Source organism: Schistocerca piceifrons, chromosome 2 (assembly GCF_021461385.2).
Source record: "Schistocerca piceifrons isolate TAMUIC-IGC-003096 chromosome 2, iqSchPice1.1, whole genome shotgun sequence".
NCBI classification, from domain to species: Eukaryota; Metazoa; Arthropoda; class Insecta; order Orthoptera; family Acrididae; genus Schistocerca; species Schistocerca piceifrons.
Window position 1 is genome coordinate 1,098,957,262 of NC_060139.1, and position 27,697 is coordinate 1,098,984,958.

Below are 27,697 nucleotides of genomic sequence, written 5' to 3' on the forward strand. Positions count from 1 at the left end.
GGGAAAAGTGTTCCATAATATACTAATTTCAGTGCTTTGCTAGGAACTATCTTTGTGAGCTGGCTGAGGAGATATATGGCACTACTGACTTTTCCGCATACGAAATTAATGTGGTATGTCCACCGAAAATTTTCATCATCATACACACCCAGGAATTTACAGTTACCATTTTCTGTTGCTGAGATATTACACACACTATTCATATTGTTGTGGTGAGAACTGCCGGTTTTAAATGTCAGTAGTTGAGTTTTGGTGACATTCACCTTGAGTCCCTGATCATTGAAGTATTTTGTTACTTCTGTTACACCACTAGTAGCAAGAGATTCTAGCTCATTAGATTAACTCTCATAGAATAAGATTGACATATCATCTGCATGGCTTACAATATGGGAGTTAATAGGTTGTGCAATGTCGTTAACATATATATAAGGAAGAGAAAGGGTCCAGGGATTGATCCATTTGTTGCACCTTGTAATACAGGTTCACTGATGGACTGGGAGTTCATGATTTTATTATCTAGTTTGCAATTTAGTGCTTTGCTTACGAGTCAGATGGTATTTGGTTGGAAGATTCATGGCTTGATCCCCAATACTATAAGATTTTAGCTTTTTAAGAAGTACCCTATGGTTTACCATATCAAATGCTCTTGTCAGGTCCAAAAATAAACCTGTGGTCTGCATCTTCTGGTCCAACAGGCAGTAAACTTCATGGATGAACTGTGTAACTGCTGTGGTTGTACTTAGCTCTTTTCTGAAGCCATGCTGCGAATCTACAAGCAGTTTATGTTTTGTGAAAAAGGCACTTAGCTGAGAAAGGATAATGCTTTCGAATATCTTACTAAAAGTGGGAATTAATGATATTGGTCTATAGTTGGAGACATCTTCCTTATTTTCCCTTTTTATACTCTATATTCCTTTTTAAGAACCATTGGATACATGTTTTCTCTAATGCTGCAATTAATCAGGCAAGTAAGAGGTTTAGAGATTTCTTTTAAGCATGCTTTAATAATAGCACTGGATACACCATCCCATCCAGATGAAAATTTTTTCTTTAGCATGTATATTGCTCTGCGAACCTCCTGGTCATTCACTTCCACAAATTCAAATTCGGTACACTGGGTGAGATGGCATCGGGTCTCTACCTATGAATCTATAATAAGGGTTGATTGTTCACCAGAAATGTAGTAGTTATTAAAAATATTACATATAGTATCTGGGTTCTTTTATAACGTTACCATCATGTCTTATGCTGAGTGGTTCCATGTTCATCTTATTCGGACCTTTTCGGTATTTGTCAATCAATTTCCAAGATGCATTGCTTATGTTGTCAGACTGTTCTATTGTTTATCTATAACATCTTTGTTGATTATAGCATAATCTATTCTTGTGGAACATGTGTCCTTTACTCTGGTGTCAAAGTTCACTACATTTACAAGATTGTATGAGGTCAGTACATCACTGAGTTTCAAGTTTACTATACTATTTGAGTATAGTCATTAGAACTGTCCTGACCAACAACACTACTAAGTTTATCCATAAACAGCATTACATCAGCATTTGGTGGCCTATATACTCCAATCACTTTATGCTTTGGTAACTTAAGATCATTACTGTGGAGTACAATACCTGTCATTTCAATTGATCCTTTTTTGGTATGGTGTTCAAGAAAGGAAATTTTTTTTAGCTTCTATATCCTTATTAACATAAACTGCAACCACCTTTATGGTTTTGCCTACAATAACTATTTGCTAGTAAGTAACCTTCTAATCTATAATATATTATTTCACTGCATTTTAGCCCATGTTCCGTTATTGCTAGTACACGTGGCAAGGGTTCCTCTATGAATATTTGTAGTATGTCTAGTTTGTTTCTGAGATATTCCACATTTAAGTGCATTAACTTTAAAGGTGTTATCCCTTCTTGTTTATTTACCATCTTGTAAGAATCAAAATACTATACAACTGTTGAACAGCTCTCATCACAGCAACAACCACCCTGTATCTCTCCTTTTGTTGACCTAATACCAGCCCTTACATTGCTAATTAACAATATTGTTGTAATATTAACTTTTGTTTGCTTACAATGAATAGAAACTTCTAGAAATGAATATTGCTAATTAACAATATTGTTGTAATATTAACTTTTGTTTGCAGAATGAGATTTTCACTCTGCAGCAGAGTGTGCGCTGATATGAAACTTCCTGGCAGATTAAAACTGTGTGCCCGACCGAGACTCGAACTCAGGACCTTTGCCTTTCGCGGGCAAGTGCTCTACCAACTGAGCTACCGAAGCACGACTCACGCCCGATACTCACAGCCTTACTTCTGCCAGTACCTCGTCTCCTACCTTCCAAACTTTACAGAAGCTCTCCCGCGAACCTCGCAGAACTAGCACTCCTAAAAGAAAGGATATTGCGGAGACATGGCTTAGCCACAGCCTGGGGGATGTTTCCAGAATGAGATTTTCACTCTGCAGCGGAGTATGCGCTGATATGAAACTTCCTGGCAGATTAAAACTGTGTGCCCGACCGAGACTCGAACTCAGGACCCAGGCTGTGGCTAAGCCATGTCTCTGCAATATCCTTTCTTTCAGGAGTGCTAGTTCTGCAAGGTTCGCGGGAGAGCTTCTGTAAAGTTTGGAAGGTAGGAGACGAGGTACTGGCAGAAGTAAGGCTGTGAGTACCGGGCGTGAGTCGTGCTTCGGTAGCTCAGTTGGTAGAGCACTTGCCTGCGAAAGGCAAAGGTCCCGAGTTCGAGTCTCGGTCGGGCACACAGTTTTAATCTGCCAGGAAGTTTCAACTTTTGTTTGCTTACAATGAATAGAAACTTCTAGAAATGAATTTATGTGTGACAACATGCTCAGCACAAGACATAAATCTATTTTAAATAACATGTGTTGTAAAATGTAGAGATCCTCAATACTAAATTTTGGAAGATGAGCATTTTTAACAATTAATGTTACAATAAGTAAATTTTCATTAAAAATAAATTAAGATTTTAATCGCCTACAATAGTGGTGACTTTACTGCTAAAGCTTCTTTTTCTTTTTATATGAAATACACTGATCCACTTCATATTGAGAACAACTAAATAGACATTCTTCTGCATTATGAACAAATGATTTTGTTATTTAATAAAATTTTATTGAGCTAATATTGGTTTAAGCCTCATTATTAACTTTCTATATAATTTACACTGAGGTGACAAAAGTCATGGGATACCCATTAATATCACGGTGGACCTCGTTTTGCCCAGTGCAGTGGAGCAACTTGATGTGGCATGGATTTAACAGGTTTTTTGGGAGTCCCCTGCAGAAATATTGAGTCATGCTGCCTCTATAGCCGTCCATAATTGTCGAAGAGTTATTGGCACAGGATTTTCTGCATGGACTGACCTCTCAATTATGACCCATAAATGCTTGATGGCATTCATGTTGGGTGATCTTGATGGCCATATCATTCACATGAATTGTCCAGAATATTCTTCAAACAAATTGTGAACTATTCTAGTCTAGTGACATGGCACAATGCCATCCATAAAAATTCCATTGATGTTTGGGAATCTGATGTCCAAGAATGGCTGCAACGGTCTCCAGGTAGCAGACATAGCCACTTCTAGTCAATGGTCTGTTCAATTGGACCAGAGGGCTCAGTCCATACTGTGTAGATGCAGCCAACACTAGTATGGACCCACGAGCAGTTTGCACTGTGCCTTGTTGTCAAGCTGGGTCCACAGCCTTATGGATCTGTACCACACTTGAATACTACCATCAGCTCTTAGCAATTTAAATTGTGACTCATCTGACAACACCATGGTTTTCCTGTCATCTAGAGTCTAGCTGATATGGTCACAAGTTCACAAGAGTCACAGCAGGCAATTGTCATGCTGTTAGCAAGGGTACTTGTGTCAGTCATCTGCTGCCATTGTTCATGGACACCAAATTTTCCCACACTGACCTAAGGGATAAGTTAATTGTACACCCCACATTGATTTCTGCATTAATTTCGTGCGGGGTTGCATGACTATTAGCACTGAGGACTCTACGCAGATGCGACTGCTCTTGGTCTTTAAGTGAAGGCCGTTGGCAATTGAGTTATCTATGGTGAGAGGTAGTGCCTGAAATTTGGTATTGTTGGCACACTCTCGACGCTGTGGATATTGGAATAGTGAATTCCCTAATGATTTCTGAATGGAATGTCCTACGAGTCTAGCTTCAACTACCATTCCATATTCAAAGCGTTAATTCCCATCGTGCAACCATAATTGTGTCAGAAACTTTTTCACATGAATCACACGAGTACAAATGACAGCACAACCTGTGCACTGCCCATTTACACCTTATGTACATGACACTACTGCCAACTGTGTAGACGCATATTGCTATCCTGTGACTTTTGTCACCACAGTGTACAATATTGGTGTACGTTGAAAATTAGAAGATGATGTATATGTAACCAAATAATCTTGTACACTGATGTATGTCAGTTGTGTGCATCATATTGTTCAACAAGTGAATCACAGTCTTTTACATTATTGTACTTTTTTTTTCAGAGCCAATTCTTCTGAAACAAGTTTATAGGGAAGGAGGCCTCGACTGGTTGAAACTTGGGGAAAATACTGTTGAGTATAATTGGGATTTCCGATTTTATATAACAACGAGACTACGAAATCCTCATTATCTACCAGAAGTTGCTGTTAAGGTATTGCGACTGAATACTGAAGGACTTTATGTATTTGTTTGCATTAATTCAAAATATTTCAGTGTGCAATTTGATGTCCATTTTGTCCTGGTTATTATTATTATTATTATTATTATTATTATTATTATTATTGTTCATATTATTAGTACATGTGTGCATTTATACGAATCACTCAGTAATCATTGTACACATATCAAAAGCAGTTTTGCATCACCCCAGTTCCCAGAACTCCTGAAGACAGACATTCACTGTGGATATTGTAACATAGGCACAGTTCCTTTGACTGTTCAGAGATTTCACTAAACCCACCCAAAGATGTTAGCAACCATGCATGAGCAGTGCCCATTAGATGGAGGGGGTGCAACAGCCGATCAGTACCAGTCATTCCATTAGGAAGGAGGTACATGGCTCGTGTTGTCTGTAGTTCATCCATACCTAGATGGTCAATACTGCGGTTTCATTGCATCTGAATTGTTACATTGTGCCAGGAAGGGGTCTGAACAAGGGAAGTGTCCAGGCATCTCGGAGTGAACCAAAGCAATGTTGTTTGGACATGGAGGAGATACAAACAGACTGGGACCGTCGATGACATGCCTCACTGAGGTGTCTGTAGGGCTACTACTGCAGTGAATGACCGCTACCTATGGATTAATACTCAAAGGAACCCTGACAGCAATGCCACCATGTTGAATAATGCTTTTCATGCAGCCACAGGATGTAAAGTTACAACTCAAACTGTGTGCAGCAGGCTGCATAATCCACAACTTCACTCCCAACATCCATGGCGAGGTCCACCTTTGCAACCACGACACCATGCAGCATGGTACAGATTGGCCCAACAACATACCAGATGGACTGCTCAGGATTGGCATCATGTTCTCTTGCCGATGAGTGTCGCATATGCCTTCAACCAGACAATTGTCGGAGACATGTTTGGAGGCAACCCAGTCAGGCTGAACACCTTAGACACACTGTCCAGCGGATGCAGCAAGATGGAGGTTCCCTGCTATTTTGGGGTGGCATTATCGGGGGCCAACATACGGCACTGGTGGTCATGGAAGGCACCGTAACGGGTGTACGATATGTGAATACAATCCTCTGACTGATAGTGCAACCATATCTCAGCATATTGGTGAGGCATTCATCTTCATGAACAACAGTTCGGGCGCCCATTGTGCACATCTTGTGAATGACTTCCTTCAGGATAATGACATCACTCGACTAGAGTGGCCGGCATGTTCGCCAGACATGAACCCTATCGAACATGCCTGGGATGGATTGAAAAGGGCTGTTTATGGGTGATATGACCCACCAACCACCCTGACGGACCTATGCCAAATCGCCGTTGAAGAGTAGGACAATCTTGACCAACAGTGCCTTGATGAACTTGTGGAGAGCATGCCATGATGAATACAGGCATGCATCAATGCAAGAGGATGTGCTAAATGGTATTAGAAGTACCAGTGTGTACAGCAAACTGGATCACCACCTCTGAAGGTCTCATTGTATGGTAGTACAACATGCAGTGTTTTGTTTTTGTGAGCAATAAAAAGGGCGGAATTGTTGTTTACATTGATCTCTATTTCAATTTTCTGTACAGGTTCTGGAACTGAGGTGATGAAATACTTTTTTTGATGAGTGTGTTTGGGCACAAATTGTTAAAACAAGTGTTGAACAAACAGGTGAGGGTAAAACGATGACGATAGTAATCATTATGTACAGTTTATGCACTTCGATCTTTATTCACAACTTCATATCTGAGATGACTGATGCAGTCATGTACACAGCCTGACAAAAACAGTAAAGCAAATAACTTGATGGACTGAGCCCAGTTAATCAATATGATATGGCAATGCTCTGATTCAGTTGAGAAGGGTGTCATAAAGCTGTCATATTTCCTCCAGAGGCAACTGTCGTACAACTGTCGTAATCGATTTTTGATGTTCTGCTTAGTGACTTTGCGACAGAGTTAACATCTGAGCTGGCTTCACATGTGTTTTATCAGGGAATACCTCAACATCTCACAGACAATTTGTGGATGCCTGTCGTGTGTGTATGAGCATTGTGCTGTTGAAAAATGACACTGTGATCCTGTAATTTGAGAGATAACACATGAGAACTGACGGTGTTTGTGACACACCATTGTGCCATCAGAATACCCCGTGTCATTACCATCTGTGCCTTAACTCGTAGATGGTAGCTCCTCACAGTGTGAACTGGGGTAACACCACTACGTTTTTCCAGGATATCGGAAGAATCGGACCAACCCGGAGGTCACACCTGTGCTCGCTATTGATGGTCATCTGGTGTGGTGCAGAAATGTGATTCATTGTCAAACACAGTTTGGCACCATTCGTCAGCAGTCTGTGCTCCCCAGTCGAGATATCACTCTAAACCCAGCCACTCATGTTTTGGTGTTAACAGCACTCTAAGCATGAGGTGGAAATTTCCGAACCCAGCTACTGCTAGACTCTGACCAATGGTGCACGATGACACAGGGTGTTGCAGGGAGTGGATTACTTATTCCTGCATGGCAGGCACAGATGTGATGGGGCTAAGATGCGCTTGGCGCACAATTCAGAGGTGTTACGTTCGAACAACTTTGACCAGAATATTGAGGGCACTAAGCACCCCACATCTGATGCTCTTCACATTACTTATATACATTACCAGGCGTGGTAACAGCACTAAACATGAACAACATTAGTGCACTCTGATGGCCATTTTGCCTATCACAGAGAACTGGAACTGTAATCATTCACATACCTGCCACCGATGTGTACGTGTACAAAGTTACATTGATGTCAGACTGTGTCTTCTGTGTTCTTCACTTGTTTCATCAGGCAGTGTACATTCTTCAGTCTGTAGTGATGTTAAATGCTTCGTGGCCTGAAACAATGTAATGCTACTGAATACCTAATTACAACTGTGCACTGAAAGAGATAATGACTTTTTCAATTTTGCCTTTTATTCACTTCATGCATGAGGCAAAATTAATTACATATTAATTATTTATTATTTATATCATAGTGGAAAAATGAAACTATCTATGATGTCATTGAATCCAGTATGAAAAGTAGTGGTCATCAGTTGCTATCAGCAAGATTAAATGATATGATAAGCAAATGTCCATATATAAAGAAAAAACTAGAATAACTAATGAGCTCACAACAGCCCATTTTAGAGCAAATCTGAAAACATGTTCCCAAACAAAACTGTCAAATACAGTAGTGTTGATGGGTTCAAGAAACCTTGTATAACAAAAGGCAATAGAATAGTATGTAGCAGAAGGGAGATCTAATTAAAGTAGACATTGTAAGCAAATGTGTGCAACAGCATCCATATTATAGAATGTGTCATTCTTTGTTCGGAAAAGTGATTAAAACAACCGAATTGTTAGTCAGTTTGAGATCACTAACTTCTTCCAATGCAGTCAGGAAAGTAATTAATTTTCTAAAATGCAAAACTTCTCATGGAATTGATAACATTTCAAGCAAAATATTAAAAGTATGGTCTTCTGATATAAATAATGTACTCAGCATTATATTTAATGTATTACTTTCATGAGATGTCTTTCCCCATAGGCTGATGTTTGTCATTGTCAGACCATTCTCTAAGAAATATAGAATGGTAGATATTTAACTATGGACTTGTTTCACTATTAACTTCCCTCTCATATGTTTTTTAAAATGTAATACTTAAGATACCTACAAATATGATTGTGATTCTGTCTCAATTTGGATTACAGAAGGGCCTCTCCACTGAACATACCATCTACCATTTCACTTATAATAACAAGATTCACATACTGGGATTTTTGTGTGCTGTCTAAAAAGGTGGCACAAGTTTCATCTCTGTCCAGCCTTGTACTCTCTGAGCTCTACAACCTAACTTCCTTTAAATGTTTCCCAACCTACTCCTCACCAATGAAAAGTAAATAGTGTGTCCCTTATATTTGTATACATGTCTATTGGAAGTCCTACAAATGCTGCCTCCCTGTTGTAAGTACTGGCAAGCAAAAGTATCCCTCCATTTGTTAGTTTTATCAATTGAATTTTCCTTTGATACAATGTTCTATCAGTTCTTGATTCATTATCTGTCTTAGAAAAAGCATAGTTTATTCCATTATGTACAAGTCAGGATACATTATCAATGACAAAACAGCATGGAAGAAGATAAATATCTAAAACTGATTGTTCAAAATTCCTGATTGTGCATATTGGTCAGAACTTGAATTGAAAATTGCATGTTATAGGTCTTCTCAAATGCTTGAGTTCATCAACATTAGCTAAATTTATGTACAGAATAATTTTCTAGATCAGTTTCACAACCAGTCACTGTGTATTCGTTGCACAATAATGAGATCTAAGGATAGTCAGGAGTAGATAGTATGTATGTGGTTGGATTATATGTATGAAATTTTGTTGTAAATTGAGATTAAAAAATCCAGACAACTTTCACCAGATCTGGCCTTCTTATTGCCCATGCTTCACTTGTGCATGAAGCTGCACTCAATACAAATACCATAATTTCTTACAAGACTTTCTAACACTTAAATTTGTACTTAGTGTTGACGAAATCCCTATCCTCAGAAAGATTTTTCCTGCTATTGCCAGTCAGCATTATATACCCTGTCTGTTCCTGCCATCAATAGCTTTTTTTGCTCCACAAAAAGCAAAACTCGCCTACTTTTTAGTGTGTTGTTTCATAATCTAATTTCCTCAGCATCTGACTGCATTACATTACCCATGTTTTCTTCTGTTGATATTTGTCCTCTGACTTCTTTACAGGACGCTGCCTATTCTGTTCTGTTCATTTATTTGCTTCGCACTGTCTGACAGAATTATGATGGTAGCAACAAACCTTAAAGTTTTTATATCTTCTCTCTCAGCTGTAATTTCCTTGATAAATTTTTCCTCAGTTTTCTTTACTAACAGCTCATAAGTGCAGAGAAAGTAATGGTCACCAAGAATGTGGCATTTGATAAGACATGTGCCTCCTGTCGATCGCGTTGAGGTGCTCAGCGTGCACTGTGTATGGGTGTGGTGAACCAGTGGTTCCTGGTCCGAGGACTGAATGGAGCCACCTGTTCTATCTCCATGGTTAAGCAATCTCCACAAGGCATGTCACAATTGTGGGACATCGCACATAACACAGAATGGTGATCTTGGCTCCACTGTCCATATCATAAGGATGGTTTAAAGAAACATCTGTGAGCAACCTTTGGGTAAAGTGCCACACCACAGCTGAAAATAGTTATATGAGGCAAGTGGGGCTCTGTCTACATAGAACTTTAGGCCTATTGGTATAGACTGGGATGGAACCATTGGCTCTTTCAAATCCAGTCCCAGTTGGATTGATCAAACAAAAGTACTCATGTAACCAGTCCTCCTAGAGAAAGCATTGTTGAACACACTTCTGTTATAGGTAATAGAACACATGTTGTTGATCAGAATATGTCTTTAAGTGTTAAGAGTAAAGAGGGCAGCTTTGAGAATGTTTCACCTCTCTGCACTTACAGGGCACTTTAAAATCTATTGGTTGAAACATCTAGTTCCCAAGAAGCAACAAAACTACAGGCAGCTAAATGTCTAGGAGAATGTGAAATAGTAATGAAATTATAGCAAGATTTTAGATCATGCAGTGTATAACAGTAATTCTAAAAGAAGAACTGAAAGATAAGTGGGTCATGGAGGTGTGGTGACTAGAATAGACAGTGAACTAGTGAAAACAAATCCCTTTATTCTTATATTTAATAGCACTACACTCTCAGAGAACATCAGGGCATGATTCATTTATTTAAAATTTAGGCTTTTATATTAAATCTGATGCACTGTTATAAATTCCAAAACTTTGGACACAGGATTCTGACATGTAAAGGAGAAGCCACTTGCGACAAATGCGGTAAGGCTTCCCATGATTTACTCTTAGGCTCATGTTGATCACAGTATGTTGATTGCTCTGGGGATCACCCTACGCAGAGTAGAGACTGCACTGAAGGAAAGAAGATACAGGAGCAAAAAGTGACAAGGTGGCTTACAAACAGTTAATCATAGGACCTTACAAATCAACGCAATTCTCCACATTTGCTACTTCATTTGCTTTGCTTCTCAAAAGGCCAATCACAGAAGCTAATGCCACTGCACAAATGTAGGTAAACAGTGCCATCACAAACACTTGCATTTCTAAGTGCAATTGCAGAAGCACAATTATTTTAATACGTGAACTTCCTTCCAGACTGTCTGAACAGTCCATGAGTTCCCACATTATAGAAATTCCAACACCACAGGAGGTAGACATGAGTAAACAGGCAAGCACTGCCCCTGCGCTATTAATGTGGATTCCAGGAAGGAGATGTTATTTAGGTGACAGCTAAATGCAAACTGCTGACATTCTGTCTCATATGGATACATAAAGACAGGCGTGTGGATAATTTGTGAAATTGGTAATTATATTTTACTTCATAATACACAGTTTAGTCACATTGTTGTGCCCACCATCTATGTTTGATGTCAGTGTGCAATAACCAGTCACGTATGACAGATGGCAGCACTAGCAATGGAGGAATGTGGAAAATAGTGCACTCATTGTTATAATGTGGAAACGGAGCAATTTATCTGACATCCAGAACGGCCTTTTCATTGGCTTTCGGGCCAAGGATGGAAGCATTTCTGAAATGCCTAAGTTTGTGAACCATTTGTGTGTCACATTGGTTAAAGTAAACTGTGCATGGTAAAACAGTGCTATCCAAAATCACTGCCAAGTCAACTGTGGTGCATCGCAGGCCAGAGATGACAGAGGTGAATGATGGCTAGGCAACATTTATGGGTGAACAGACATGCAACTGTTGAGCAACTGACCACCCAGATGAACTGAGGGACTACTAACAGTGTCTCCTCAATGACTGTTCAGTGAACATTCCTTCGTATGGGCTTCCACAGCAGGTGCCTGGGTCATGCACCCAGTCGAGAACCTACGGTATCACCTCATTTGTGCTGTTTGCAACATAGGTCCACAACCGAGAAATGGAGAATACCTGACAATTGCTTTGGAGTTGGCATGGCTCCATATCCCTGTTGGTATGTTCCAGAGCCTCGCAGACACTTTTCCTGTATGTCCACACCACTAAAAGTTATTGTTCGTGCCATTGGCAGGTGGCCACATTAATATGATTGGACAGTGTAGTATAAGGATAAAATATATGATTATTGTCACTCTCTTGATTCAGTTATAATTTTGTATAACTGTATGCTAGATACTTACAAAAATATAAAAGTTAAGGTAGTATATATTTGATACACTGTATACCTACACAGTTGTTTACCAAATTTAGTGTAAAATTTGTACGGTCTTAATTTCATAAATTTATTAATTAGTGCACTATCTGATTCAGAAAAATTAGGTCAACAAAAGTATAAATAATATCTGGGTATCAAATAAGCATAAATGTTGGATAGGTATGTGGGAATGGAAATTGATTAATAATAATTGTTCAAATAACAAAATATTTTAGGGTGGGTCAGAATTTAATTACAAATAATTTCTTAGTTAATGTATTTTCAGAAAAAGTAAATTGATTACTGTAAAGAGTGAAATTAGGTCTATCAAACAAGATAGGTCATTTAAACAATGAACAGTTATTAGCTCATGACATTTTCATAACCACCTGGCCTGAGAGCAACTTCACTTGCAGAAGTATCCTTAAAACGAAATGTTTTATGGAGAACTAACCATCCAACTGGGATAAGCAGCATTGAAATTATCTGGTAAACTATTAATTATAATAAGGTACTGATTAAATAGGAATGTCAGCAAATTAATTAAGTGGAGTATGTCTGCTATCAGCCTAATAACGAGGAGAAAAAATAGATGTCTAAAGGAGTAGAATGGTAGCAAATGGAATAATTCGTTCTGCTACATTTCACATTGTGCTTATGTCTGCAGGAGGGACAATTAAGACACCTTTACAACCATGTGCAAAGTGACAATAGCCCTCCACAGAAAGGCTAACGTCAACAGGTTGTTGTTGTTGTGGTCTTCAGTCCTGAGACTGGTTTGATGCAGCTCTCCATGCTACTCTATCCTGTGCAAGCTTCTTCATCTCCCAGTACCTACTGCAACCTACATCCTTCTGAATCTGCTTAGTGTATTGATCTCTTGGTCTCCCTCTACGATTTTTACCCTCCACGCTGCCCTCCAATGCTAAATTTGTGATCCCTTGATGCCTCAAAACATGTCCTACCAACCGATCCCTTCTTCTAGTCAAGTTGTGCCACAAACTTCTCTTCTCCCCAATCCTATTCAATACCTCCTCATTAGTTACGTGATCTACCCACCTTATCTTCAGCATTCTTCTGTAGCACCACATTTCGAAAGCTTCTATTCTCTTCTTGTCCAAACTGGTTATCATCCATGTTTCACTTCCATACATGGCTACACACCATACAAATACTTTCAGAAACGACTTCCTGACACTTAAATCTACGCTCGATGTTAACAAATTTCTCTTCTTCAGAAACGCTTTCCTTGCCATTGCCAGTCTACATTTTATATCCTCTCTACTTCGACCATCATCAGTTATTTTACTCCCTAAATAGCAAAACTCCTTTACTACTTTAAGTGTCTCATTTCCTAATCTAATCCCCTCAGCATCACCCGATTTAATTTGACTACATTCCATTATCCTCGTTTTGCTTTTGTTGATGTTCATCTTATATCCTCCTTTCAAGACACTGTCCATTCCGTTCAACTGCTCTTCCAAGTCCTTTGCTGTCTCTGACAGAATTACAATGTCATCGGCGAACCTCAAAGTTTTTACTTCTTCTCCATGAATTTTAATACCTACTCCGAATTTTTCTTTTGTTTCCTTTACTGCTTGCTCAATATACAGATTGAATAACATCGGGGAGAGGCTACAACCCTGTCTCACTCCTTTCCCAACCACTGCTTCCCTTTCATGCCCCTCGACTCTTATAACTGCCATCTGGTTTCTGTACAAATTGTAAATAGACTTCGCTCCCTGTATTTTACCCCTGAGACCTTCAGAATTTGAAAGAGAGTATTCCAGTTAACGTTGTCAAAAGCTTTCTCTAAGTCTACAAATGCTAGAAACGTAGGTTTGCCTTTTCTTAATCTTTCTTCTAAGATAAGTCTTAAGGTTAGTATTGCCTCACGTGTTACAACATTTCTACGGAATCCAAACTGATCTTCCCCGAGGTCCGCTTCTACCAGTTTTTCCATTCGTCTGTAAAGAATTCGCGTTAGTATTTTGCAGCTGTGACTTATTAAACTGATAGTTTGGTAATTTTCACATCTGTCAACACCTGCTTTCTTTGGGATTGGAATTATTATATTCTTCTTGAAATCTGTGGGTATTTCGCATGTCTCATACATCTTGCTCACCAGATGGTAGAGTTTTGTCATGACTGGCTCTCCCAAGGCCATCAGTAGTTCTAATGGAATGTTGTCTACTCCCGGGGCCTTGTTTCGACTCAGGGCTTTCAGTGCTCTGTCAAACTCTTCACGCAGTATCTTATCTCCCATTTCATCTTCATCTACATCCTCTTCCATTTCCATAGTATTGCCCTCAAGTACATCGCCCTTGTATAAACCCTCTATATACTCCTTCCACCTTTCTGTCTTCCCTTCTTTGCTTAGAACTGGGTTGCCATCTGAGCTCTTGATATTCATACAAGTGGTTCTCTTCTCTCCAGAGGTCTCTTTAATTCTCCTGTAGGCAGTATTTATCTTACCCCTAGTGAGACAAGCCTCTACATCCTTACATTTGTCCTCTAGCCATCCCTGCTTAGCCATTTTGCACTTCCTGTCGATCTCATTTTTGAGACATTTGTATTCAACAGGAAGAGAGCTAAAGTTGGAGTGGCCATCTTTTTAGATAATACATAACACTCTTCTCCTCTGCCCGTTAATACCAACATACAAACAGCGGCTACCACAGTATATGTCCAACATAGGTTCACTACATGGTCCTTGTACTCACCCCTTCATAACTCAGCTGAGCAGGAGGCTCTCACCATCACATAGCTCTCTCACCAGCTCCTCCTGTGTGGGGATTTTAATGCTCAATGTGTAAGCCCCTGGGGTAGTCCTGCTGGTAGATGACCACTATCTTCTGTTTCCTTACAAGGTTAGGAGGGTAATTATGGCCTGTGAAGGCCTCAGTGAGATTTTTGATGTATTTCGAGAGGGACTGCTCATTACTAAAGATGTGATGACTACAGGTGTCTAGGCTGTATGGAAGGGCCTTCCTAGTATGGAATGACTGGCAGCTGTCGAAATGGAGTATGTCTGGTAGGTTTAACGTGGATGGAGGTACTCCGAGGTGGTCATTATCGAAGAAGATGGCTTGTTGGGTTGAATGGGGCAAATGTGTTGCAGTTCTGGAGGAATGGCGATAGGGTTTCCTCGCCATTGATCCACATCACGGAGATGTCATCAGTGAATCTGAACTAGGTGAGGGGCTTGGATTCTGTTTAGTTAGAAAGGATTCCTCTAGGTGGCCCATAGTGTGAGGGTATAGCTTGTCATGGTGACTAGGAAGGAAGTTCTAGGTTTGGAATCCATTGGGCATTTGGAAAGGTAGTGTTCAATAGGAGCAAAGCCTTGGGCATTATGCATGTTAGTGTAAAGGGAGATGGCATCAGTAGTAATGAGTAGCACACCATATTCTAAAGGAACAGGAACTGTGGAGAGCCATTGGAGGAAATGGTTGGTGGTTTCTATTTAGGAGGGTAGGTTGTGGGTATTAGGCTGAAGGTGTTGGTCTATGAGAGCAGAGATTCTCTAGGTGAGGGCAGGTAACTGGCCACAATGGGGTGTCCTGGGTGGTTGGGTGTATGGACTTTGGGAATCGTGTATAAGGTAGGAGTGCAGGGAGTGGTAGGGGTGAGGAGATAGATAGACTCCAGGGAGAAGTTCTGCGATGTGCCTAGGGATTTGAGGAGAGACTGGAGATCAAGCTGGATTCCTGGATTCACTGTGACAGGGTTTGTAGATGATGAATCTGACAGCTGGCAGAGTCCTTCTTCCAGATAATACTGGTGGTTCAAAATATTTGGTGTAGCATTTGTCAGTAGTAGGATTATAAGATCAGGATTGCTTTTTATGTGGTGGATCATAGTTTTTTCTGTAGGTACAAGGTTAGCTTGCATGTTGAGTGGTTTAGAGAATGATGGTGAGGTTAAGAAATTCTGGATGGTTAAGAGGGGGTGATCTGGACACAATGGGAGTGGATCATGATTGGATGGTGGAGTGAACAGAATCAGGCAAATTTTAGCATTGGTCTTTGGTTGGCTTAGATTGGTAGGGTTGGTGGAAAACATGTTTTCCCACTGTAGAGACCAAGAGAAAGAGAGAGTGCCTTTAGCAAGTTCTGCATGTTTATATATGAGAGAAGGGCAAAAGGTGAGGCATTTGGAAAGGACTGATAATTTTAGGATTGTGGAGGAAAGGTTAATAACTGGGATTTAGATCTGTTTAGGTTTTGGATACTGTATAGCAGAGGGAGGGAGTTTTGAGGGTGTGGTAGATGTAGTAGGTATGCGAGGCAGGATTTGTTAGCTACAGGAGACATGGAGGAGGTTTGGAGGTTGTTGTAGAGGTGGTGGATAGTAGTAGTTAAAAGCTTGAGTAGAATGTTGGAGCTTTTTTAGGAAGTGTTGTGCATGCTGCTCTAGTTTCTGGCAAGCAAGATTTTGTGTGTGATATGGGATCTAGGAATTTGAGATTGCATATCAGGAGACATGGATGAGGGAACTTTTCTGTATTGATACAGATGGAAGCAGCAAGGATCCGTGGTGGACGAAAAAAACATGTAAAAAACATAGAAATATGTGCAAAAAATTGCAAAAACACAAAAATACTTGGAAAAAATCACAAAATGGGTGAAATGGTTGAAGATGAAATCTGAGAAAAAAGATGATACCTGAGGGAGTAGGCCAAAAAATTGAAACGTGAAAACCAACTGAAATCAACACGAAAAAACAATGAGATCGAAGAAAAAATAAATAAAAACACAATAATGTTGGTTGCAGGCCTGAGGGTGGGTAAGTGTGAAGAGGGGGGGGCAGCAGGTGTGACTAGATTAGATGAAGTCAGTGTGTGTTAACTGGAATAAGAAAGGAAGAGGAGTAGAAGTTGGACAGGGGTTGTTGGCAGGATCAGGTACAATTTCATGTGACACACAACAGTACAGAAAATAACATGCAAAAATATGTGAGAATGGCACAGTAAGAGTGGTCAGTTTGAAGGTGGAGGATTACTAATATCAGCGAGAGTAATGTGAGACATGAGATGCAGTACAAACAATCAGCACTGTCATGTAGCCATCTGTTGTGTGCGGATGAGACAGTCGATACAGTGTGGCTTGTAAGTAATGCATGTGGTGTGGTTTGGCAGGTGACAAGTGAAACATAGGAAAGAAGAGAACTGGACACTGAGCATATTAATATGTTAGAAAACAGTAACAAAGAAATACAGCACTGGGTTACAGGATGGAAGAAAAGCCATAAGGCATAATCAAACAATGGAATATCCAGGGTGGAACAATGGCAATATTATGAAAAGGATAGTTGCTATTCACCATGTAGCAGAAATGCTGAAGACCTCCATTGGAATTACATGACACACAGATATATGTATATGATTCTGGCTGCTGAGGACAGGATTCCCTGGCAGAAGGACTCTGGTAGCTGACAGATTCATCTCACTACAAACCCTGTCGCAGTGATCTCATTCCAGAAACCCAACAGGAACTCCAGTCACCTCTGAGACCCTTAGGCCGATCCTGAAACATGTTCCTGGAGACCACGTGTTTCCTCACGCCTACCTCTCCCCACACTCCTACCTCCTACACACTTCCTAACGTCAAACAACCCGACCACCCAGGATGCCCCATTGTGGCCGGTTACTGCGCCCCACTGAGAGGATCTCTGCTCTCATAGACCAACGCCTTCAGCCTGTTACCTGCAACCTAACCTCTTATATAAAAGCGACCAACCATTTTCTCCATTGACTCGCCACAGTTCCAATTCATTTAACACAAAGTGTTCTGTTGCAACTATTAATGCCACCTCCCACTACACTAAACTCCCTAATGCCCATGGCCTTGCCACTATTGAACACTACCTTTCCCAGTGCCCAATGGATTCCAGATCTACAACCTCCTTCCTAGTCGCCTTGCTCAATTATATCCTCACCCACAATTACTTCTCCGTTGAGGGCATCATGTACACATACATCTGGGTTAAGGCAATGGCCACCTACACTGTACCATCCTGTTGTTGTTGTTGTTGTGGTCTTCAGTCCTGAGACTGGTTTGATGCAGCTCTCCATGCTACTCTATCCTGTGCAAGCCCCTTCATCTCCCAGTACCTACTGCAACCTACATCCTTCTGAATCTGCTTAGTGTATTCATCTTTTGGTCTACCTCTACGATTTTTACCCTCCACGCTGCCCTCCAATACTAAATTGGTGATCCCTTGATGCCTCAGAACATGTCCTACCAACCGATCCCTTCTTCTGGTCAAGTTGTGCCACAAACTTCTCTTCTCCCCAATCCTATTCAATACCTCCTCATTAGTTATGTGGTCTACCCATCTAATCTTCAGCATTCTTCTGTAGCACGACATTTCGAAAGCTTCTATTCTCTTCTTGTCCAAACTATTTATCGTCCATGTTTCACTTCCATACATGGCTACACTCCATACAAATACTTTCAGAAATGACTTCCTGACACTTAAATCTACACTCGATGTTAACAAATTTCTCTTCTTCAGAAACGCTTTCCTTGCCATTGCCAGTCTACATTTTATATCCTCTCTACTTCGACCATCATCAGTTATTTTGCTCCCCAAATAGCAAAATTCCTTTACTACTTTAAGTGTCTCATTTCCTAATCTAATTCCCTCAGCATCACCCGACTTAATTCGACTACATTCCATTATCCTCGTTTTGCTTTTGTTGATGTTCATCTTATATCCTCCTTTCAAGACACTGTCCATTCCATTCAACTGCTCTTCCAAGTCCTTTACTGTCTCTGACAGAATTACAATGTCATCGGCGAACCTCAAAGTTTTTACTTCTTCTCCATGGATTTTAATACCTACTCCGAATTTTTCTTTTGTTTCCTTTACTGCTTGCTCAATATACAGATTGAATAACATCGGGGAGAGACTACAACCCTGTCTTACTCCCTTCCCAACCACAGCTTCCCTTTCATGTCCCTCGACTCTTATAACTGCCATCTGGTTTCTGTACAAATTGTAAATAGCCTGCTGCTTCCTGTATTTTGCCCCTGCCACCTTTAGAGTTTGAAAGAGAGTATTCCAGTCAACATTGTCAAAAGCTTTCTCTAAGTCTACAAATGCTAGAAACGTAGGTTTGCCTTTCCTTAATCTTTCTTCTAAGATAAGTCGTAAGGTCAGTATTGCCTCACGTGTTCCAGTGTTGCTACGGAATCCAAACTGATCTTCCCCGAGGTTGGCTTCTACTAGGTTTTCCATTCATCTGTAAAGAATTCGTGTTAGTATTTTGCAGCTGTGGCTTATTAAACTAATTGTTTGGTAATTTTCACATCTGTCCATACCTGCTTTCTTTGGGATTGGAATTATTATATTCTTCTTGAAGTTTGTGGGTATTCTGCCTGTTTCATACATCTTGCTCACCAGATGGTAGAGTTTTGTCAGGACTGGCTCTCCCAATGCTGTCAGTAGTTCCAATGGAATGTTGTCTACTCCCGGGGCCTTGTTTCGACTCATGTCTTTCAGAGCTCCGTCAAACTCTTCACGCAGTATCGTATCTCCCATTTCATCTTCATCTACATCCTCTTCCATTTCCATAATATTGTCCTCAAGTACATCGCCCTTGTATAGACCCTCTATATACTCCTTCCACCTTTCTGCTTTCCCTTCTTTGCTTAGAACTGGGTTTCCATCTGAGCTCTTGATATTAGTACAAGTCGTTCTCTTATCTCCAAAGGTCTCTTTAATTTTCCTGTAGGCAGTATCTATCTTACCCCTAGTGAGACAAGCCTCTACATCCTTACATTTGTCCGCTAGCCATCCCTGCTTAGCCATTTTGCACTTCCTGTCGATCTCATTTTTGAGACGTTTGTATTCCTTTTTGCCTGCTTCATTTACTGCATTTTTATATTTTCTCCTTTCATCAATTAAATTCAATATTTCTTCTGTTACCCAAGGATTTCTACTAGTCCTCGTCTTTTTACCTACTTGATCCTCTGCTGCCTTCACTATTTCATCCCTCAAAGCTACCCATTCTTCTTCTACTGTATTTCTTTCCCCCATTCCTGTCAATTGTTCCCTTATGCTCTCCCTGAAACTCTGTACAACCTCTGGTTCTTTCAGTTTATCCAGGTCCCATCTCCTCAAATTGCCACCTTTTTGCAGTTTCTTCAGTTTTAATCTACGGGTCATAACCAATAGATTGTGGTCAGAGTCAACATCTGCCCCTGGAAATGTCTTACAATTTAAAACCTGGTTCCTAAATCTCTGTCTTACCATTATATAATCTATCTGATACCTTTTAGTATCTCCAGGGTTCTGCCATGTATACAACCTTCTTTCATGGTTCTTAAACCAAGTGTTAGCTATGATTGTGTTGTGCTCTGTGCAAAATTCTACCAGGCGGCTTCCTCTTTCATTTCTTAGCCCCAATCCATATTCACCTACTACGTTTCCTTCTCTCCCTTTTCCTACTGACGAATTCCAGTCACCCATGACTATTAAATTTTCGTCTCCCTTCACTATCTGAATAATTTCTTTTATTTCATCATACATTTCTTCAATTTCTTCGTCATCTGCAGAGCTAGTTGGCATATAAACTTGTACTACTGTAGTAGGTGTGGGCTTCGTATCTATCTTGGCCACAATAATGCGTTCACTATGCTGTTTGTAGTAGCTTACCCGCATTCCTATTTTCCTATTTATTATTAAACCTACTCCTGCATTACCCCTATTTGATTTTGTGTTTATAACCCTGTAGTCACCTGACCAGAAGTGTTGTTCCTCCTGCCACCCAACTTCACTGATTCCCACCATATCTAACTTTAACCTATCCATTTCCCTTTTTAAATTTTCTATCCTACCTGCCAGATTAAGGGATCTGACATTCCACGCTCCGATCCGTAGAACGCCAGTTTTCTTTCTCCTGATAACGACATCCTCTTGAGTAGTCCCCGCACGGAGATCCGAATGGGGGACTATTTTACCTCCGCAATATTTTACCCAAGAGGACGCCATCATCATTTATCCATACAGTAAAGCTGCATGCCCTCGCGAAAAATTACGGCTGTAGTTTCCCCTTGCTTTCAGCTGTTCGCAGTACCAGCACAGCAAGGCCGTTTTGGTTATTGTTACAAGGCCAGATCAGTCAATCATCGAGACTGTTGCCCTTGCAACTACTGAAAAGGCTGCTGCCCCTCTTCAGGAACCACACGTTTGTCTGGCCTCTCAACAGATACCCCTCCGTTGTGGTTGCACCTACGGTATGGCTATCTGTATCGCTGAGGCACGCAAGCCTCCCCACCAACGGCAAGGTCCATGGTTCATGGTTCAACCTATTTTTGGACCATCTAGAGACATTCTTTCTAACCAAACAGAATACAAAGCCCCATACCTAGTTCAGATTCATCAATGACCCAGTTGCCGCGTATGCTGCCCAATGCGATGTTCTTCATTTCAGTGACTGCTACACAGCCTGTGCTATCTGGATCCTTCCCAACAACACCAGCTTTTTTGAATTGCACAGGTGGGAACTTTCCCTGCTCTATATCCTACGTTCCTGTAACCCTCGTGGCATCTACCTTCATCAGTCATTGTCCTACAGCCACCTATCCTCTTCCCCATTCCCCCTGCCATGTTACTTAGTATCGAGAATGGCACAGAAAGTATCGGCCACCGCAGAGATACTGCACAGCAAAGTGGTACCATGAGGCTCCGATGAGATGCTAGGAAGAAGTCCCGAGGCACCAGTGCCACCCCTCGGTGCTGAAGTAGCATCGCCAGAGACCAGGAAGACAGTTCTGTTCCAGGTCAGACCGTGCTCACTTTCAGAAAGTTCTTGTTGGAGTACTGTCATTGTGCTGCCTACATGCCATGAAACAGCCCTTGTCAACTGTCAGGGAGTGAAGAGACTTTGTGTCCTGTGAACTGTGCCTACATGCCAACACTACAGATACAGAACTGTATCAACAAGTGGCTACAAAGTTGTGCTTTGTACTGACTATATTGAACCCACTGTAAAATCATTCTGAACTTGTATCAATTCGCCTCTCAGTAACCGTGCCTCATTTAGTGTGTTCTGAACAGCAAGTCTACATGTGCAGTTTCATCGCTACAGCCGTGCCTGACGAACAAAAAAGTTGCATTGTAATTAATGAAGTACTACCTATTCGGTGAGTTCTAATTAACTCTTTTATTACTAGCCAACACAGTGTCACAGAAATTGAACATAACATCCACTCTGACACCACACAGCACTCTACTCCCACAGTCTTTTTACCCCTCTTCTTTTGCACTGCCCCCACCTCCCTCCCTCCTCCCGCCCGTGCCCTCCGTCTAAGCCCCTGACTGCACCTAGCTGCCCTACCCTCTCTCCACCTCATCATATTACTGTATGCTTTTCAAGCAGTATTTTACCATCCCCCAGCTCTACTGTGCTATCCCTCCCCCTCCCTCCCCACACTCTTCCGTACCACGACCACTGAGATTGCTTCTCCCATCGTGCACTGCTGCTCACTTTCTGGCCAAGGCAGCAAAACACTGTGGTCTTGTGTATGTGCGTTGTGTTTGCCTGAGTGTTTTTGAATGACACCCTATTACACCCCATTGGGGGTTGAGTATCTGGAAACAGTGGAATGCATATTTTTTTATTTCCAACAGAGAAGCCTAATACAAATTTATCTTGAAAAATACTTGCATAATGAAATATTTACATTAAAATTTTCATTCTCCTTCCAAATAGGGATTAAATTTCCAAAAAATAGTGAAACACATATTTTCTTATTCTAACCGAGAATTCTTTTTTAAATTGCTTTCATAATGAAATGTTAAATAACAGTGTGTTTTTAGAAAGAATTTCACCCACTACTTTACCCTGATAAATGTTAAATTTGGAAAAATGCTGAGATATGTTTTTCTTTATTCCTGACCAAAAAACAAAATACCAATTTTCATAGGTCTATTTTCCAAATAGCCTAATAACGACATGATTTCAAAAAAACCTCTCATCCTTTGTCACCCCTTAGAAGTGGAATTTCAAAAAAAAAAAAAAAATCCATTCTTAAACAATGCCTACAATATAACATCAACACCATCTGTGAATTTCATGTTTGTGTTCTTAGTGGTTAGGTCTGGGCAATGATGACTCAGTAAGTCATTCAGTTGGGACATTGCCTTTTATTTATAGATGAGATTACAATTGGGACCTTCTCATCATATTCTTTCTTGTACACGTTTGCTTGCCCCTCCTTTTTGACCCTCACACCGTATGGCATATCCATATATCACACTGGTATTCCATTCATTTCCATTCTTATTAATGTTTTCTTTCCCACTGGCATGTCTAAAAATCTGTCTAATTCTACTGACTTTTCCAACATGGAAGCTAGCAACCCATCCATCTGTCTGTCTTATACTCATACCCTCAGGTCATTCTTGCCCTCTTCTCATATTTCCTATGACTAATATTTATCTACAGAAGCTTTTTCAAACTTGTCGTATGTCATCCTGTCTAAATTCGTGGAGTCTGCTCATTTGGGTGCTTGTTCTTCCATCTGCCTCATCACAAAATCTACCTTTTTGTGTCAGCCCATTTCTCAGGTATCACTCTGTTAAGCCTGCACAGAAATGAGATTGGGTACTTTTATATATGCCATAGTGAGCCTAGATGCGAGTTCGATAGGTCTGACTTCAGGAGTAGATCGATTAGATGCTACGATGTATGAAGTGTATTATTTCAGTTTCAGCAAAATTCTTTAAAGCAGAATCCTCTCCATATGAGTAACAATATATGCTTATTACTGTCAACGAACACAATGATACCTGTTTATTTCTTTGAACAATACTGTTATGTTGCAACTATACTTATTCTTGAACTGAATGGCATTGCATTTAACTATTCGCAGTTAAATGCGGCTGAGTATCAATGCCACATGCAACCCACTAGCTTGTTGCATGGATCTGAACTATAATGATGCTGCTAGAGTGGGGCTAGTGATGTAAGTAGACTTCCAGTAGTGATGGTAAATTTCATGTGTCTTTGTAGGTTGTGATCCCATTGTGAGGTTCCATCTGTAACATTGGGCCTCACTCTTCGGACAACACCACAGGTGCAGTCTGCCTCCCAGTCATAATCTGTTACAATCCCTACCGAAAGCTTGTTCTTCTTCCAAGTTGTTTAATACAATGTTGTTTACTCCTGTTTTGTGGTTTCTTACTTCTTTCTTTAAAACATTCGCTTCAAAGTTACCCAAGTTATTATTGTTAGTTGTCACAGTGCTATTAGTCATTATTAATTCCATATTTATGTTACCAACTTCTGCCTCACTTCTTTCACTAATTCCAATTACCTCTTAATTTCTGCCTCATTTCTTTCACTAATTCCAGTTACCTACTTCCTTGTTTTTTGTCTCATCTTGTACAAAGATTAGCTGTGTGCTGAATGGAATATAATCATTGACACAATCCTTTGAAATTGGTTCAAATTGGATAATTGGATAATTCTTAGGACATGCATTCATGCATGTGAATCCATTCCTGTCTATTAGTTGCTTAGTGTTTTTCTCCATCTTTCCCATTAATGTTGCTAAGAGTGCCTGCATATCTAAACCCCCTTGGCCACCAGTACATGTCTGTGTAGGTACCTGTACTTCCTGATGTTATTCCACTCCTACTGTTTCATCCTTTGAAAAAAACTCTTTTGCACTAATTACTGACATTTCCACAATTTCTGAATCTGCATCTACTTTTTTTTATTATTATTTTTTGCTCCCAATTTGTATGACGTAACATTCTATTCCCTACCCATCTAGGACTGTTCCACCATTACTTTTATTATTTTAGAATTATTTCACTAATTCTCACTTTCTGACAGTACATCAGGTTATTCATAAAACATACACATCTACTTGTACTTAAAAATCACTATAGTATCAATGCCACATGCAACCCACTATATTAGTCAATCTTTTGGGAGACTGACACGTATTTCTGCATGAGAACATAGCTCACAGCACTCCCATTGTGGCATGCTGTCTCATGCCATTGTAATTCGTGTTCTTTTTGCTTGATAATGATGTTTACTGTTTCACATGTATGACACTTCTTCTGCACATGTCAGCAACCATTGCTGTTTTGACCAAGCGGGATGGCGCAGTGGTTAGCACACTGGACTTGCATTCAGGAGGATGACGGTTCAAACCTGTCTCCGGCCATCCTGATTTAGGTTCTCCGTGATTTCCCTAAATCATTTCAGGCAAATGCCAGGATGGTTTCTTTTAAAGGGCACGGCCAATTTCTTTCCCAATCATTACCTAATCTGAGCTCGTGCTCCGTCTCTAATGACCTCATTGTCGACGGGACAATAAACACTAATCTCCTCCTCCTCCTCCATTGCTGTTTCTGCGTCTTTACGTTTCCTGTTGTTGCCTCACATAGTTCAGTACAGTTCCTTTCTGCAATGATTGAATAAAAAAATTGTGTCATGGCATGATATGCCACTTGTAAGAATAAAAAAATTGCTTCATGGCATGATACGCCACAAGTAAGTTCTCACCCCCCCATAATTTTAAGAGACCCAAATGTAGTACTAATTGTTAGCTGTCAGACTGTAGAGAAAGCCTTTCTTCAGCTGTGATTTCATAGAAAACTAAACTGTAGCTTAAATGGATTTGATGAGACTTATTATTTGCTACGAAATGTATCATAAATTTTAGCAAGGTTCTTTTTAAATAAAAGATAATGTCATTTAAATTAGTTTATTCAACTTTCAAACTATAGAAAACATGCCAAACTGTATCATATTCAAACACTTTGATGAAAGTTTACAAATTCCAAAACTTCACTGACTCTAAAAAAGCCACCAATGATTGGGCTTTCCTTTTCCAATGAAATATTTCTCTGTGTGTCTTAATGAACACTTTATAATTCAACTTCACATACTTCTGTCTCATGAATCTTTCATTACATGTCACTCAACTAACCTCACCCCATTACTGCCTTCATAAACTCTATAGTAACTTGCATCACAATGTGACATGGCAATGCACTGTCTGCTGGGGAAGGGAGGATATTGCTGAAAATTCCAGAAGCTAAGGCTTGCCAGCTAGCATCTGCTACTAGGTGGCTCGCTGATAGGGATACTAATTATGGTATCCTTGCATAGTCATCTTTAGATCCTAAAGAATCAAATTGCAAAATGACAAGAGCTGTTTGCACAATTTTCAGTATGACAAATGATATATGTTTATTGATATCAATATAATGGAAGGAAACATTCCACGTGGGAAAAATTATATATAAAAACAAAGATGAGGTGACTTACCGAACAAAAGCGCTGGCAGGTCGATAGACACACAAACAAACACAAACATACACACAAAATTCAAGCTTTCGCAACAAACTGTTGCCTCATCAGGAAAGAGGGAAGGAGAGGGGAAGATGAAAGGAAGTGGGTTTTAAGGGAGAGGGTAAGGAGTCATTCCAATCCCGGGAGCGGAAAGACTTACCTTAGGGGGAAAAAAGGACAGGTATACACTCGCACACACGCACATATCCATCCACACATACAGACACAAGCAGACATATGTCTGCTTGGATATGTGCGTGTGTGCGAGTGTATACCTGTCCTTTTTTCCCCCTAAGGTAAGTCTTTCCGCTCCCGGGATTGGAATGACTCCTTACCCTCTCCCTTAAAACCCACTTCCTTTCATCTTCCCCTCTCCTTCCCTCTTTCCTGATGAGGCAACAGTTTGTTGCGAAAGCTTGAATTTTGTGTGTATGTTTGTGTTTGTTTGTGTGTCTATCGACCTGCCAGCGCTTTTGTTCGGTAAGTCACCTCATCTTTGTTTTTATATATGATATATGTTTATTTTATTATACCAAAATATATTTAATGCTTAATGTATAAAATTACATATAGTTGTTCCTTTTCTGTATTTTTTAATTTAATTTCTGAAGACAACTGTTTTATACATCAGAAACCAGTAATATAAAAATTTGAATGTAATTGTATCAGGAAATTTAACAACAAAACTTAACAAAAGGGGGTGTCTGCACAGTTATAATGTTATTCTTCTCAGATTTGTATTCATCCAAGTGCTCATTTCATTGTTATATGTTATTATTGAAATTCATTTTACTATGTTTGTCATGTGGAAGTATTCTTTGAACACTATTTGTTAATCGCAGGTGACGCTGCTGAATTTTATGATCACTCCTCAAGGACTGCAAGACCAGTTATTAGGCATTGTTGTTGCTAAAGAAAAGCCTATTTTGGAGGAGAAGAAAAATGAATTAATAATTGAAAGTGCTAATAATAAAAAACAGCTAAAGGAAACCGAGGATAAAATCTTAGAAGTATTGTCTAGTTCTGAAGGGAATATTCTAGAAGATGAAACTGCCAGACAGATTTTATCCTCCTCAAAGGTATGCTGCTGTCTTTGTGGCATCTTTAAGCATTTTTACTTTATTTAACATTCTACTTTGGATCTTTATGAAATGCCCAGTGAAACTTAATGTTATAGTAATGTAATACATCACAATTGATTTTTACATATAACATGATGGTTTTACTGTTAGTAGAACAACACTACATATTCCATTTCTAGGTAACTCACACATTAATTCCTATTCAGCATATAAACTTACTGAAAATATTGGAGGTGACCTAGAAATCTTGATACCTCATTTTGTGTTAATGGATTGAAATTAAATATTTTAAAATCCCAATTGTTGTGATTTAA

General features: G+C 39.9%; 1 protein-coding gene across 1 annotated transcript in view; it reads left to right on the forward strand.

The window, feature by feature from the left end:
- LOC124776158 (dynein axonemal heavy chain 3) overlaps positions 1-27,697 on the forward strand; it is a 1,197,897-nt gene that overhangs the window by 895,286 nt on the left and 274,914 nt on the right. Inside the window, exons 51-52 of the mRNA XM_047250998.1 lie at positions 4,550-4,698; positions 27,144-27,380. Of these exons, the coding sequence (XP_047106954.1) occupies positions 4,550-4,698; positions 27,144-27,380 (386 nt within the window). The remainder of the gene's footprint in view (positions 1-4,549; positions 4,699-27,143; positions 27,381-27,697) is intronic.